This window comes from Choloepus didactylus, chromosome 1, assembly GCF_015220235.1.
Source record: "Choloepus didactylus isolate mChoDid1 chromosome 1, mChoDid1.pri, whole genome shotgun sequence".
Lineage (NCBI taxonomy): Eukaryota > Metazoa > Chordata > Mammalia > Pilosa > Megalonychidae > Choloepus > Choloepus didactylus.
This window is the reverse complement of record NC_051307.1, coordinates 155,040,457-155,055,121: the sequence shown is the minus strand read 5'-3', so window position 1 is coordinate 155,055,121 and position 14,665 is coordinate 155,040,457. Positions and strand designations below refer to the sequence as shown.

Genomic DNA, 14,665 nt, shown 5'->3' with positions numbered 1-14,665 from the left:
TTTAACTGAAACTCTGATACATACAATTGGATTAAACATAATCCTTAGTTTGTAATACACTGTCTTCATTGGCCCCATATGTAGCCCTCTTTCATTCTAATTTGTTTATTTATTTATTGACTTCTTTATAATTTAATGCACACTCATGAATCCACCACCCAACCCAAGGGGACTAGAACAGTGACAGTCGTGGACCTCTGTGCTCCTCTTCTATCCATGCCTGCCAACCCCCACCTCCGCCTTGGGAATGTTGTGTTTGATATTCCTTTGCTTTTTCTTTATAGGTTTTTCACATATAGATGTGTGCCGAAACAATGCATTGTTTAATTTTACTTGCTTTTTAACTTCCCTATTTGTCTATTCCTGTGCCAGTAGACACTGTGTTAATTGCTATGGCTTTATAATAAATCCTGATGTCTGGTAGGCAAGTTGTTTTCATTTCCTAGGCTGCTCAAGCGAATACCATGCAATGGGTTGGCTTAAAAATGGGAATTTATGGTTTTGAGGCTAAGAGAAAATCCAAATCAAGGCATCATCAAGGCAATGCTTTCTCCCCAAAGATGGGCATTCTGGGGGTGTCAGTGGGCAATCCTTGGTCCTTTGCTTGTCACATGGCAAGGCACATGGTGGTGTTTCCTTGTCTCTCCCTTCTCTTCCAGATTCTGTTGATGTTCAGCTTCTGGCTTCTCTGTGCCTTTCTCTTTCTCTGTCTGAATTTCTTTCTTCTTATAAAGGACTCCAGGAATAGAATTAAGACCCATCCTGGGCCACACCTTAACCGAAGTATCCTCATCAAAAGATCCTACTTACAATGGGTCCACACACACAGGAACGGGTTAAGTTGAACAAAATGTTTTTTGGGAGCACATACAGCTTCAAACCACCACATAAGTCTTATTGCCCACCCCCTCCCTTCATCTTTCTTCTTCTTTAGAAGAGTACACACCAAGTTGAATGGGGTCCCATCCCCAAGGACCCCAACCCAGCCCTGGATGGGATAGAGCCCAACTCTCTCAGCAAGGACCACCTGCTCCCCTCTCCCAGGTCTCTCCATGCTGGGAGTATTTCCTGCAGCATCTGTGGGGGCACCCAGTTTGTTCCCAGGGCTGCAGTGGCAGAGAAAACTTCTGGGGAGATTGGGAAGATCCATGATGCTGGGCATGTGCCTGCCCAGAGGCTCCCCCAGGCACCCCCACATGACAGGGGCTGTTCTTATCCCAGGCCATGGTGTCCAGCCACCATGCAGGTCCCTGCGGCAGGCTCCAAGTTAAAAACAGACAGATTTTCTGGGAGATTTTTCAGCTGAGTCAGCAGCATCCTTCCACTAGACCGGAGAAACTGGTACAGCATGTTACTAATTCTTTCTGCCTGTGGGAACTTTGCTGGAGGGTTCTTTAGCCAACTTAGGGCAGTATGAAAGGGCTGTTTTTCTTATGCATTACTTCCAACAGAAGAGCTGGGCCACCGTTTTCTTTGTAGAGGCAAAGGCTCATTTCAGCTGTCTCCTCTCTCTGTGTGACACTGGCTGTCTCATTTCCATCAATCAGGTGCCCATAATATCCAAAGCAGAATAGTAAGGACATGCAGCAAGTTCAAAACCAGTCCCTGCCTACGGGAACCCATGGGATACAGGGGAGGAGAAAACACCAACAACAGGAATTTAGGATGGTCGGGGATTTATCTTAATGCCATGGTCAGACTTATGTGCCACCTTGACTTGACTATAGTATCCAGTAATTCAATCAAACACTAATCTGGGTGTTGCTGTGAAGGTGCTTTTTTTTTTTTTTTAATGCAATTTTATTGTGACACATTCAAAAACCATGTAATCCATCCAAAGTTTACAATCAGTGGCTCACAGTATCGTCATATAGTTGTGCATTCATCACCACAATCAATTTTAGAACATTTTCATTACTCCAAAATAAAGAAAACAATAAAAATTAAAAAGAACACCCAAAATATCCCATATCCCTTATCCCCCCCATTATTTATATATTTTTATCTTTATTTTATTACTCATCTGTCCATGCACTGGGTATAGGGAGTGTCAGTCACAAGGTTTTCACAATCACCTGGTCACATGATAAAAGCTATATAGTTATACAGTTATCATTAAGAATCAAATCTACTGGATTACAATTCAACAGATTCAGGTATTTCCTTCTAGCTACTCTAATACACTAGAAACTAAAAAGGAATATCCATATAATGCATAAGAATAACCTCCAGAATGACCTCTCAACTCTATTTGAAATCTCTTAACCACTGAAACTTTATTTTGTTTCATTTCTTTTCCTCCTTTTGGCCAAGAAGGCTTTCTCAATCCCACGTTGCCAGGGCCAGGGTCATCCCTGGGAATCATGTTCCATGTTGCCAGGGAGATTTACACCCCTGGGAGTCATGCCCCACATTGGTGAGAGGTTAGTGAGTTTATTTGCAGAGTTGGCTTAGAGAAAGAGGCCACATCTGAGCAATAAACGAGGTTCTCTGGGGGTGACTCTGAGACATAAGTATAAGTAGGCTTAGCTTCTCCTTTGCAGAAATGTTTCATAAGGGCAAGCTCCAAGATCAAGGGCTTGACTTATTAAATTGGGAGTCCTTAATACTTGCAAGAATATCAGTAATTCCCCAGGTGAGGAAGTTTAATATTTCCACACTTTTCCCCAATCCCTCAAGGGGACTTTGCAAATACTTTTTTTATTTTCTGCCCAAAATACCCTGGGGTGTATCGGGGTATTACATTCACCTTACAGAATAACAGGCTCTCACTCCCCATTCTAGGTTCCATGTAATTATGCTGTTTAAATAAACTGACCACACAGGTTAAATTAGAAAGTATGCTACAGAGAATATAAATTTTGTACCAAATAAACAGCTCTTAAATAACAGTTAAAACTCAGGAATAGATGTGACTGCTGTAGGAGCTTACAATCTAGGAACCTTTACAATAAGCCTGATTGAACATTCTGCACTCCCTGCATCGTCAGTTGCCCAATCTTTGCCCACGTTCTATGCCCTGATAACCTGTGCTCTCAGATTCGATTCTCAGCATTTGCTCATTATAGTTAGTTTATATTAGTGGGGACTTACAATATTTGTCCTTTCATTTCTGTTTTATTTCACTCAACATACTGTCCTCAAGGTTCATTCACCTAGTTGCATGCACCACAACTTCATTCCTGTGCAAATGCCTATCCACTGTCCCTGCTTTCAGTTGTTGTGAAGGTGTTTTGTAGGCGTGATTAGCACCTCGAGTCAGCTGAAATTAACTCAAGGAGATTATTCTTGATAATGTGATTGGGCCTCATCCAATCAGTAGAAATACCTTAAAGCAAAACTGAAGTTTCCTGAAGAAGAGAAAATTCCTCCTCAAGACTGTCTGAGAGTTTCCAGCTGCCAGCCTGCCCTACAGATTTCAGACTTTCCAGCCCCCACAATTGCAGGGTTGTTTCTCTGGAGAACTTGCACTGGGCACCTGGATCAGAAGCAGGGAGACCACATTTCCCAAAGCAAAAATTCAGACAATGGGGTCTGACAACAGGACAGAATATTTCAAACCAGGGTTTTCCCATAAAATCCTCATGGTAGGTCACAATAGTGTGGGGGAAACACTAAAGGGCTCTGCTGGGGAGGGGTGTGATGGGAGTGGGGAGGGAGAAAGACTCACCTGCAGCAGGTGTGAGCTGTGCTGGATGGGGAGAGGTAGAAGGCAGGTTGACCAGTGTAAGTGTTTTCCGAATGGAATCAGGAAGTGCCCGGAAGGCTGGCCATGAGGAAGGAAGGTTAGGAATGGAATATGCAGTTGTTCAGAAGGTAGGCAGTAAAGGCCTTGGTGGTGGATTGGATTTAGTGGGCCATGGCACTGTGAGAAAACGAGCGGCAGCATTTCAGAATGGGCCAGATTCTTGGAGAAAATCTTGTTCAATGATTTCCAATGGGAAAGAGAAGCCCAGAGAGAGAAGGAATTTTGCAGGGTCTCAAGGAGTGACTGGTAGCACTGTGGCTAGAATCCCTGTCTCCTGAGCCCCAAGTCACATCTGCTTCTACCTTCCTGCCTTTCTTTGCCTGTTGTGGGCTGAAGGGTGGCATTTGCCACCAGCAGTACTTTTTCTGTCAAATCTAATTTGATTCGGTACAGCCAAAGTCCTTCCACTGCTAGGATTAAATGTGATTTCTGTTCCACCAAACGTCAATGAATGGCAAGCCACCTAAGCCATCTTCCCAAGCCATTCACCAAACTGGTGGAGATGCTGAGCCCCAAGAAGTAAGACAAGGCCACTCCACTGGCTCGCGGTTGAGTGTGGCCCAGAACCCAGGGCCCCTGACAGCTCAGCCACCTTCCACTCAGCAGGGCAGGGGAGAGGAGGCCAAATTCACTCCAGGCCCTGAAATGAAACCGAACAGAGATGAACTGAACTCAAAATGCTTCTTGCTTCCAACTCATTCTCCTGTCCCCAGCCCCCTTACCTGAGCTCTCCAAAGCTCCCCACAGTGCCTCCATTGGCCACCCCATCACACCTACCTATCCTTACTGCCCTTTGTCCCTGGGAATATCCAATTATTAAGGTGAAGAAAAGGAGCGCTAATGGACTGAACAAGAAAAGAGGGCTCGGTGGCCCAGAGGTCTCTGTGAGGGGACATGTCTGCCACAATGGGGGTGGCTGAGCCCAGGGCCAGGGAAGAAAGGCTTGTTTGTCAGGTGTTAGTTAGGGTTCTCCAGATAAACAAAACCTACAGGATGTGTGTGTGTAAATATTAAGAGATTTGTAATAGGAACTGGCTCACGTGACTGTAGATACTGGCAAGACTGAATTCCACAAGGCAAACCACAAGCTGGAAACTGAAAAAGGTGACATTGTGTTCCTCTGGAGAAGCTGGCTGCCTAAAGTAGAGGCAGGAATTCTTTCTGGCTTCTGAAATCTTCAGTTCTGGCTTTAAGACCTCCAGCTGTTTGAATGAGGCGACTCCACTGCTGCAGGCAATCTCCTTTGTTGATTGAAGCTGCAATCAGCCATAGATGCAATCAACTGACTGTAGCTGTAAAGCCATCTACAAAATACCTCACAGTAACAATTGGATTAGCGCTTGCTTGACCAAACAACCGGACACCATAACCTAGCCAAGCTGACACATGAAATTCACCATCACAAGAGGAGCCGTGGTGAGAGACTAGGGTGCCTAAAAGAAGTTAGAACAACAGTTACAGAGGACACAGTGGAAGACTTAGGGGTAGGGAACCTGACGACTTGGGATCAGGGTGAGGAGGCACAGAGCATTATGGGGGATGCCATTTAAGAGGAATGACAGCTACTGGAAGGGGGTTCTTCTAAACAAGATCAATAGATCTTCATTTCATACCATTCTACCTTCATTTCTGTGTCCCATTTACCCTCCTCTTTTTCTAGAATCTCATACCATCCTTTCTTGGGTTCCTTTTTCATTTTGCTGGAGTACATCCTTGAGTAACTTTCAGATTAGATGAGTAGAGACACTTCTTTTAGAGCCACTGAACACGTCTGAAAATGTAGCTGCTGCTTACTCTGCAGTAGTGTAGCTCTCCTTTGCCTGAGAGCATTGTGGAATCTTGTGTGGGAGTGTTCTGCCGGACTTGCTTCTCTATTGGGTAGTAGGTCAGAGAGTGTGATCAGCGAGTCTGACCAGACCCCCAGTGCTTCATCTAGCTGGTGGTGTCTTCTCTTTCTCAGCATCCCACTCCCAGCTCTGCTGTGGGGCAGGGCTCACTCCATTCAGCTTCTCTATCAGATCTCATTACTGACCTCGAGCTTCCTCATTCAGAAAGCAGAGATCAAGCTTCAGCTCACAGGTGAACAACTGCCACAGGTGTTCTATTACAGTTCTTTAAAGAATCACCCTGAGGCTTGCTCCATGCCCAGTCTGTCTTTTGTTGCTGGAGCTCAGGGCTTCTCAAGCACTCCGTTGGTAAGAGCCATGCTCACCCCTGATTTATAGGGCTGCCGGGTTCTCTGCTTGATTTCTCCACCCATCCTAGTGCATCTGCTTTCTCTCTTCCTAGAATTTACCCTAATGTCTGGCCTGCTGACCGCCTTGCTTGTTTTTCAGCACTGTTATTATGTCATTCTTTACACACACACACACACACACACGCATCTTTTCTTTCATTTCAGGGGGAATTTGGGTGGGAGGGGCACAAGCGTGTTGGAGCAGGCTGTCCCTTGAGTGCACTGCCTCAGTCTTTCTAACACCCACATGGTTCAGATGGAATTTTTCAAGCACTTCCTGTCCTGGGCTCTCCCCTTTGGAGGTTTTCCACGCCCTCGCTCTGCAGCGTTGCTAGGGAAAGCCATGCATTATTTAGGACTATTTTCCTGTGCGACACTTCTCTGTGCACACTAAGTGACTTGATAGCCCTCTAACCAGGGAAAAATGAGGGTCCCACCTGGGCCATGAGGACCGTATGAGTTGATGCTTATTTGCATCTGCAGACACTGCAGTATCCTGGTTGTAGTCACAACCCTTTTTGCTGGGTAAACAGTGCAGCTTCTCAAGAGAAAACTCTCCAAATTCCAAATGCTTCTCAAATTCCAAATGCTTTCTGAATGTGAGCCATGGTTTCTGTCAGCCAAAACAAGACCAGCTGGTACAGTGATGCCATATCTGAGAAGCGAGCAGGTAATGATGTATTCATCCATTTGTGTAATTAATTAAGTGGAACGATACATGGCAGGTGCTGGGAGACCCTAAGGAAAGGTGCCAAGTCAGTGGGGAGGACATGACACTGGATTTGAGTCCCAAAAGAGAAGGCATGCTTCTGGCAGGCAGTACAGGGAAGGGTTTTCTAGGCCAAGGGAATAGCATGAGGGGAGGCTCAGAGGCAGGAAAATAATTTTCTGTCTTCGGACACTGAAGCCACCCATAGTTTGTGGATAAGTGATTAGCATGGTGTCTGTCACACAGAGTGTGTGTGTTCTCAAGTATGTGTGTGTATTCTCCTCATTCCTTTCCTTCAAACAAACAAACAGTGCCCAAGTCTACCGAAGTTCAGATTTCAGGGCTACCTCTCAAATGCTCCCCCTTCTGCTGACTGTTGTCTGAAATTACTACAATAGAATTTCACCTGTTGACTTTCAAACATTGATCTTTTTTCAAAATATAAATGTAGGGCTGGGGGCAGAGTGCTGAATCATGTCTTGGCACCTCCCCACTACAGACAGGGGAGAGTCCAGGTGCCAAGGGAAGCTGCTTACTTGACTAAGGCCTGTGCCAGGATCTCCACCTGGTTGCATCACGGGCATCATATTCAGAAGAGCTAATGCCCCCATTTTATGGATGGGAAAACAGAGTCCCGGGGAGAGTCTGTGGCTCACCTCAGGTCTTGCAGGGGTTAGTGGTGGAGAATTATGGAAAATCCAGGTCATTCAAGAACCTTTGAAACAATTGCCTTGTGATAGTTTTAGCACAGAACCAGACATCCAGTCCTGGCTCCAATAAATCTTCATCAAGAGCAAAACATTGTTGTCAATTAGGATGATGCCCTGAGGCATTTTTAGAACCAAAATAAGTAAAATATTACTGTTTTTAAAGATATCTCTTGGGTTGATGGCTTCAAACAAAACATACTTCAGAGTGAACACCTTTAAGGCAAGGGGCTTCTTGTGTCAGACGGTCCTCACGACAGCCCAGGGATGGAGGTATGGCTATCCCCATCTCGCAAATGAGAAAAATGCAGCTCCAAGGAAGTGAGTCATCTGTTCCCAGCCCTCAGTGGGGCAGCCAGACCTCTAATTCCAAACCAGTCTTTCAGGCTCTCAAGCTCTTGTCCTCTGCTCAACTCTCTGTTGCCCTGAGGGCTGGAGCTGTTTTTCAGGCCCTTGTGGCTCCCCAGCTGGCCTGGTGGGAACACCAGTCTAGCCCCACTGCAGATGGGGCAGCCTGACTCCACTGATACCCACTGCTGCAGCTGCTGCTGACCTGGGAGACTGGGTGTTATCTGGCCCCCCCGACTGTCCTGCTGCACAGATTCCCACCCTACGCACCAGCCAACTATCTGTACTGCCTAAAATGGGCCAGGCCTCAGTATATGCTTTCCGCCTGCCTAGAATGGACTCTGCTCTCCTCCCTCTCCCCCAGGGCTCAAGCATTTCTTTCTAATCCCCCTCATTCTAGTTCAGCCTGCCATCCTCTCACACAGGATGTTTTACTAGTCTCCCAACAGGGAAATTCCTTGCCTCCCAATACCCTATTTTCAGCTTAGCACCCTGAGTGATCTCGTTAAAATCTAAGTTACTTCTCTGCTCAGAACCTGTCTTTGAACTTTAGATGCATGGAAATGTACGCCTCTGTGTTTGGCTTCTTTCACTCGAAATCATGTTTGGGAGACGTGTCCATGTTGTTGCTTGTAATTGTGGTTCCTGCATTGTCATGGCTCATTAGTATCCTACTGTATGAAGATACACGGTTTAATATTCTACAGTTGATGGACGTTTTGGTTGTTTCCACTTTGGAACTGTTACAAATAATGTTTCCATGAGTATTTGTGTACATGCGCTTTGGTGAACAGACATATGCGTTTCTATTTGGTGTCTGCTGAGGAATACAATTGTAGGTCGTTGGGTTCGGCTTCAGTAGTTGCTCCCAGTTTTCCAAATTATTTGTACCAGTTTACACACCCACCCAGTTCCAGTTGTCCCATAGCCCGATCAGTACTTGGGATGTTGTCTCTTTTTCATTTTAGCCATTCTTGTTAACGTGTAGCAGAGTCACATGGTGTTGATTTTTACTTCCCTGATTAATGAAGTTGAGCACTTTTGCATGTTTATTGACCATTTGGCTATTCACTTTTGTAATTCTTTTTAAATTTTATCTTTAGTCAGAAAATATTTTTGAGAATGGCTTCCCTGCCAAAAAATTCTGTTTTCCTTCCCACCTGGTTGATCATTTCCAAGACGTGACATCTGGCAGTCCTAAGAGGGGTTCTAAAGCCAAGTGGAGTGGAGAAAGGGTCAGAAGGACAGACACAGCCAACAAGGGGCATCCTCAGAGCTCAAATTCCCCAACTGCAGCAGGAGCTCAGGGGCTTTCTCTGTGCACTTTTGGATTGCAGCACAGTTGTCAGTTTCAAGTCCCCTCAGGAATTGGCAGAGCTAAGTTATAGTTCCCCGTTACAGCTAAAGATATGTTCAAATTCCAGCCCCTCTTTTCTTGCTTCTTTCGGAGTTTGGGCTCTGGATTGATTTTAATGCAAACAATGAAGATTAAAGGAGTTCTTTCCTTCTCCTCTTCAGCTCCTCATTGAGCAGGGAACACAGAGTAAGTTGGGTTTGCTGACAAAGCTAAGCATTTTGGGCACTGAGGACCTACTGTGTGCCTAGAGCATTAAAGTGATTTTAAAAACTTTAGCTCTGGCAATGATTATAGAACCTTAACAGCTCAAGGTTTCCCTGATGCAAAATGGAAGCCCATCTCCCCTCAGTTAGAGAAGGAACTGCTGGTCTCCCAGCAACAGCCCGTCCTGTTAACCTTCTCCAAGCTTATCCTCTCACAGGTGATAAAAATATGCCTGGGACAGGGAGGAGAGAGCTAGACACAGCCTTTATTGAACACCTACTATGTGCTGGGCACTGTGCTGAATACTTTACACTTTCTAACCCATTTAACCCTCACAACAAGCCTGTCTTCAATCCAAAGCTGCCTCTGTTCTTGCGGTTTACAGGCGAATGGGAAGATAAGCAGAAATTAGTGTCAGGTAAGAGCAATTTATTCAAATAGCTTAATATAGCTAGAGAGGAGATGTCCTGAAACAGCACATCATTCGTTCAATGGACATTTTACGGGCCATCCCCTGTGGCAGACCTAGGCTGTGCATTCCAAGATAAATAAGTCAAGGTCACTGTCCTTTAAACAGACAATCTTTGCTGCGTTTGTCTGACTGGAAGAAGAAGGCACTTCCAGTTAGGGTCAGAGCTGGATTCTAGGAGGTGCACATCTCCGTGTGCCCGCATTTGCAGACATGCTGGGCGAAGGAACCAGCATTTTCTGAGCTCCTGCCACACACCAGGTACCGGGCAAAGAACAGTTTGCATGTTTCACTTCCTTTAATCCTCTCATCAAACCCGCAGGATCATTGCTCTACTTTACAGATGAAGCAATGGAGACCCAGAGTAGCCTTCATGAAGTCATAACCTTATAGGTTCAAAATCAGGGACTCTCTTCCCCTCGCTGAGCCTCAATTTCCTTTTCTCTAAATTAGATATGGTCACATCCATCTCAGAGGGTTGTGACTGACACCTAAATGAGATAAACCTAGCACAGCAACAGGGACAGACCAGATGCTCCATCAGTGTGGTTAAGGTATAAGACCAGTTGCAACTTCCAACTGCCTGGGTTCAGTTCCTGACTTTGCCATTTACCAGCTGTGTGTCCTTGGTCAAGTGACTTCTTCTATGTTTCTGCTTCCTCCTCCTTAAAATGGGGATAAAAATAATTGTGCCTACACCCCAGGATTGTTGAATATGAGTTTGATGCATATATTCATATGATTTAATACAGCTAAATAGCTTAACACAACACCTGGCCTCATAATAAGACTTCAGTAAAGAGTAGGTACAATTATATTTTCATCCCTCACATTGCCTCACAGGCAGCAGTTGCTCATTAAGTTCTGGCTGCTTTTCTTTCTCCCCGGCCTCCAAAGGCACAGATAGCAAGTACTGGTGCCAAAGAAACTAAGTGAAAACATGGAAACTTGCAGTGGAGAGAGCTGACTTCCAGCAAGATGCTGAGGACAGGGAGGAAATGGGTTGGAGGGTAACAGGGGGCTCACAGAGGCATGATTGAGGCGGACAGTGCAGAGCTCAGGCTGGAGCAGGATGGGGACAGCAAGTGGAAGCACTGGGTGCGGGGGTGTTGCTGGGGGAGAGATGGGAGTGTCCCAAAGGAGGTCAAGTGTTCGCATGGGCACAGTCATCATGTAACTGGGGGCAAGTGCTCAGCCCTCTGGGCCTGGAAAAGAGTGGTTGCCTGGGCCTTCTTGGCCAACCACAAGGGCTTGTATGAGGATCAAAAGAGGATATGGAGATGAAAGTACTTTAAGCTGCTCAAGTTCCTTGCAGATGGCAGGGTTTCACCTTCAGAGAAAAAGCTGGTTATCCTCTGGTGTTTCACACACGGGGTATGTCCTGCTTCAATCTGAATGGCTCTTCTTATTAACTCTGCAGCTCTATTAAGTGAAAATTCCTGTGAAATTCTACATTCCAATCCCTTGGGATATTAACCTATCACAACTCTTATGTTAATATTTACCATATTAACATTTCTTAGAACATTATCGAATGCTTTTAAAATATTGCTTGTTCTTTTACCAAAAAAAAAAAGTATTAAGATATAGCTTCAGGCCTCCAGCATGTTCCCGTATGCTTGGGGAAAAGCGGCCAGTAAAAACCATATGAGACAACTTGTAATCACCATCATCTTCACTCCAGATCCAGCTGCTGCCAGCTGCCCAGCACCATTTCTTCTCCCTCCAAACCTTCTTTGTTTTATTCCTCTCTGTCCAGGAAAGCCTCCCCAATCTGACATGCCTCTAACACTCCTATTCACCCTTCAAAACCCCATTCAGTTGTCATCTCGTCTTTGAAACTTTCACTGAACCCTCTGTACAGGAACCAACAGGTTTCTATCCCATGCATTTAGAGATTATGGCGTATATTACACTTAGGACAGTTGTTCATCTGTTTAAACTCTGAGGCTGTGAGTCCTCCTTGACTTCCAAAGTCATTTCTGGCCTTGGCTTAGTTATCTCTGTATAACTACGGCTCAGTTACACCCTTTTATACCCAGGGTCAGTCACAAGACTCGGAAGAGAATAAGAGCTTAGTAAGTATTGATCTGCAGTAAACCCAGTTAAACTCGGTCCTAACAACCAGAGGTTCCATGGCTTATGGATTTTAATTCATGAGATTTTCCAAAAGTGGGTGTTAAAAGGAAAAAAAAAAAAAAAAAATAGGCATCCCTTCCACTAGCCACCAAAGGAGGCTACAGAAGTTTGGGGGTTCAAAGGCATTTCTAACAGCTCTCAGAGTCTAACTTCTTTCTAAAAGGAAGCACTCCTGCAGACCTACCAAGTGCTTTCAAACAATTTAAATTATGACCCACCCTGAGAAGTACTTTTTACGTTAAGACACAATAAACACCTACCTATATTTAAATTAAAGAGGCAAAGCTTTCATGAATCAATACTTACCCTTAGGCTTTGCATTCCGTTTTCTCTCTTTTTTTTTTTTTTTTTTTATTATCGGTCACCATGCACTGAATCTAGTTTACGACTCTTGAGTCTGATGCAGTTGTTACCCATAGTTTGAAAGCACTGCTCTAGTCCTTCAGCTACTGTAACCAGAGAAGGCTTCTCGGAGGAGAAACCCCGGGCCCTGAAAGCGGGACTCTGAAGAGCAGGTGGTGCGCAGCGGGCGGGAGGGGGCCTGAGACGCGGCCAGGGACGCGTGGGCGACACTAACCCGCTTGCCTCTCGTTGCAGCCGAGCCCCTGCCGCTGATGGACCTGTGCCGGAGATCCATTCGCTCGGCCCTGGGCCGCCAGCGCCTGCGGGACATCAGCTGCCTGCCCCTGCCGCAGTCTCTCAAAAACTACCTGCAGTACCAGTGAGCCGGGGGCGCAGAAGCGCAGCGGCGGGTGCCCCACCCCACCCCACGGCGAGGCAGTTCCTTTTCACACAGCACATTCAGGAAGGGGTCTTCCCCCGAACCACGGCTCCCCAGGACACGCAGTTCTCGGAAAAGCCAGGATGTGTTACCAACTTCGAAAACAAAATGTCTGTTGCCAACCGTGTTTGCTGCCTTCAAAGGATCCCTCCCGAGTCAGACGCCTCCTCGGAAGCCACGGAGAGCCTGCAGCCCCCGCCCGGCTGAGATCCTGCCCCGCAGCGGGGACAGAGCAGCCAACCGTTATTGATCAAAGAGCCTGCTTCCTTATTCAAGGAAATGAATAAAACATTTGGGCAGGAGGCTTTCTATTGTGTGCCCTGCTGCAGACTAAGTGGGAGGGGTGGGGAGGCAATTGCCTCTGAATAATGAATGATGCAAGTAGCTTGATGTTATGCCCTCCCTGCCTCCCTCCCCTTGCCAGGGCAGAGGGATCGTGGTGACATTTTAGGATTTTGGGCCCCTTTGACAGACCACTATCCAGGGAAACTCAACAGCAGAATTGGCAGATGGGGAAAACTGTGTTTAGACACCTTCCAGCTTACCTCTTTGAATGCCATTGACTGACTTACCCCATCCCACATAGCCTCCTTCCCTGGCTACAGACACACATGAGCTCTCCAGGTGCCCCCAGCCCCTCCATTCAGGGAAAATAAGTCTGACAGTGTAAACTTTATTATTATTATTTTAAGTAGAGTTTGCATTTTAAAAGAGGAGTGCGGTGAGGGCAGTATGTAGAACAAAGGTGCTAATGAGAGAATCGTGACACCCACGTTGGATGATGTCCTTAGGCTGGGGGACCTCCCTGGGGTGCCGAGTGTCTCTAGGCAACCGTCCATTCAGGGAACAGCCTGGCTGTCACAAAGCTTTATTTGGACGAGTTATTTTTCCACTCTAGGAGACTTCTACAAGTCTGTTTCCTGTTTCAAATGTGTGTGTGTGCGATGTGCTATTCCTTTATCAGCTGGGGTCGCACGGGGGCAGCTTTGTAACTGGAAGGGTGGATGTGGGAGACATTCTCTGCGCCCCGAGCCCAGGCCTTTCCCAGGAACGCTGCTGCTGCTGCCCTCTGGCATCTCTCGTGTGTTTCGAACACTTTCTGTCCAGACTCGTTTTTAACTGGAAATAGTCACAGCAGTGGGACGCCAGAGCCCAGATGGCACTGCTGCGCCCCTTACTTTAATGTGAACTTGATTGATGAATGAGGAGCGTTTCTAATAAAGTGTGTTGTTCAGTCCTTCTGCTGTGTATGCAGTGTTCTGCGGGGAGGGGCCAGCAAGGCTTTTTCCGTCAGCCTGCCTGGTCTGTCCCTGGGCCCACAAGAGGGCAGGAATCTGAATCCCTCTCCAGTCACTTCTCATCTTTTCTGTCTTGTGATTCCCATTTGAACGCAAACCCCAGTCATTTTACAAAGAATGTGCCAGGGTCCATGCAAAACTGACTGTGATGGCAGAGCAATAGATCAAACTCCTGATACCAAAGTCACGAGGCCACAATGGGTGGCTCTGCAAGGGTCACAGGATCAGGAAGGGCAAACCCAATTGGACATCAGTTTCAAAGTGGATCTGACGGTGGGGCTGAATGCAGCTGTGGTGAGTGCATTTCGTCACCAAGGAGCGGCCTAAAGAACTGAAGGGTGACTGTGAGGCATAGCCAGGCTTGAGGTTAGAAGTGGGTGGGGAATCAGAGTGCAGGCTGGGGTCTGGGCCAGGAGTGGCACATTCATCGACAGTATCAGCCACCAAATATACTATGCCAACCTCCAGGGATCCAGCACGCAGGCAAATGTATCCCATCCCCGTTTACAGCCAGAAGGAGATTTTGAAGGAAGGGGGGATAAGCATGAAGGGGAGGCTTCCTGGAGGAGGTACTCTCCAGATCTGCTCTCCTTGAAGACAAACTTGGTGAAGACAGACATGCAGCACCCACCCCACAGGGGCAGTGTTCTTCCATGCTTTCTGACCACG

The 14,665-nt window shown here is 46.5% G+C and overlaps 1 protein-coding gene and 1 long non-coding RNA gene across 2 annotated transcripts in view; one reads left to right on the top strand and one right to left on the bottom strand.

Moving 5' to 3' along the window:
* Positions 1 to 12,912, bottom strand: part of LOC119527609 — a 40,957-nt gene extending 28,045 nt beyond the window's left edge. Inside the window, exon 1 of the long non-coding RNA XR_005215441.1 lies at positions 12,495 to 12,912. This is a non-coding gene — a long non-coding RNA (uncharacterized LOC119527609). The remainder of the gene's footprint in view (positions 1 to 12,494) is intronic.
* Positions 1 to 13,821, top strand: part of SPSB4 (splA/ryanodine receptor domain and SOCS box containing 4) — an 82,749-nt gene extending 68,928 nt beyond the window's left edge. Inside the window, exon 3 of the mRNA XM_037827809.1 lies at positions 12,515 to 13,821. Coding sequence (XP_037683737.1) covers positions 12,515 to 12,642 — 128 coding nt within the window. The 3' untranslated portion in view covers positions 12,643 to 13,821. The remainder of the gene's footprint in view (positions 1 to 12,514) is intronic.
* The last annotated feature ends 844 nt before the right edge of the window (positions 13,822 to 14,665 follow it).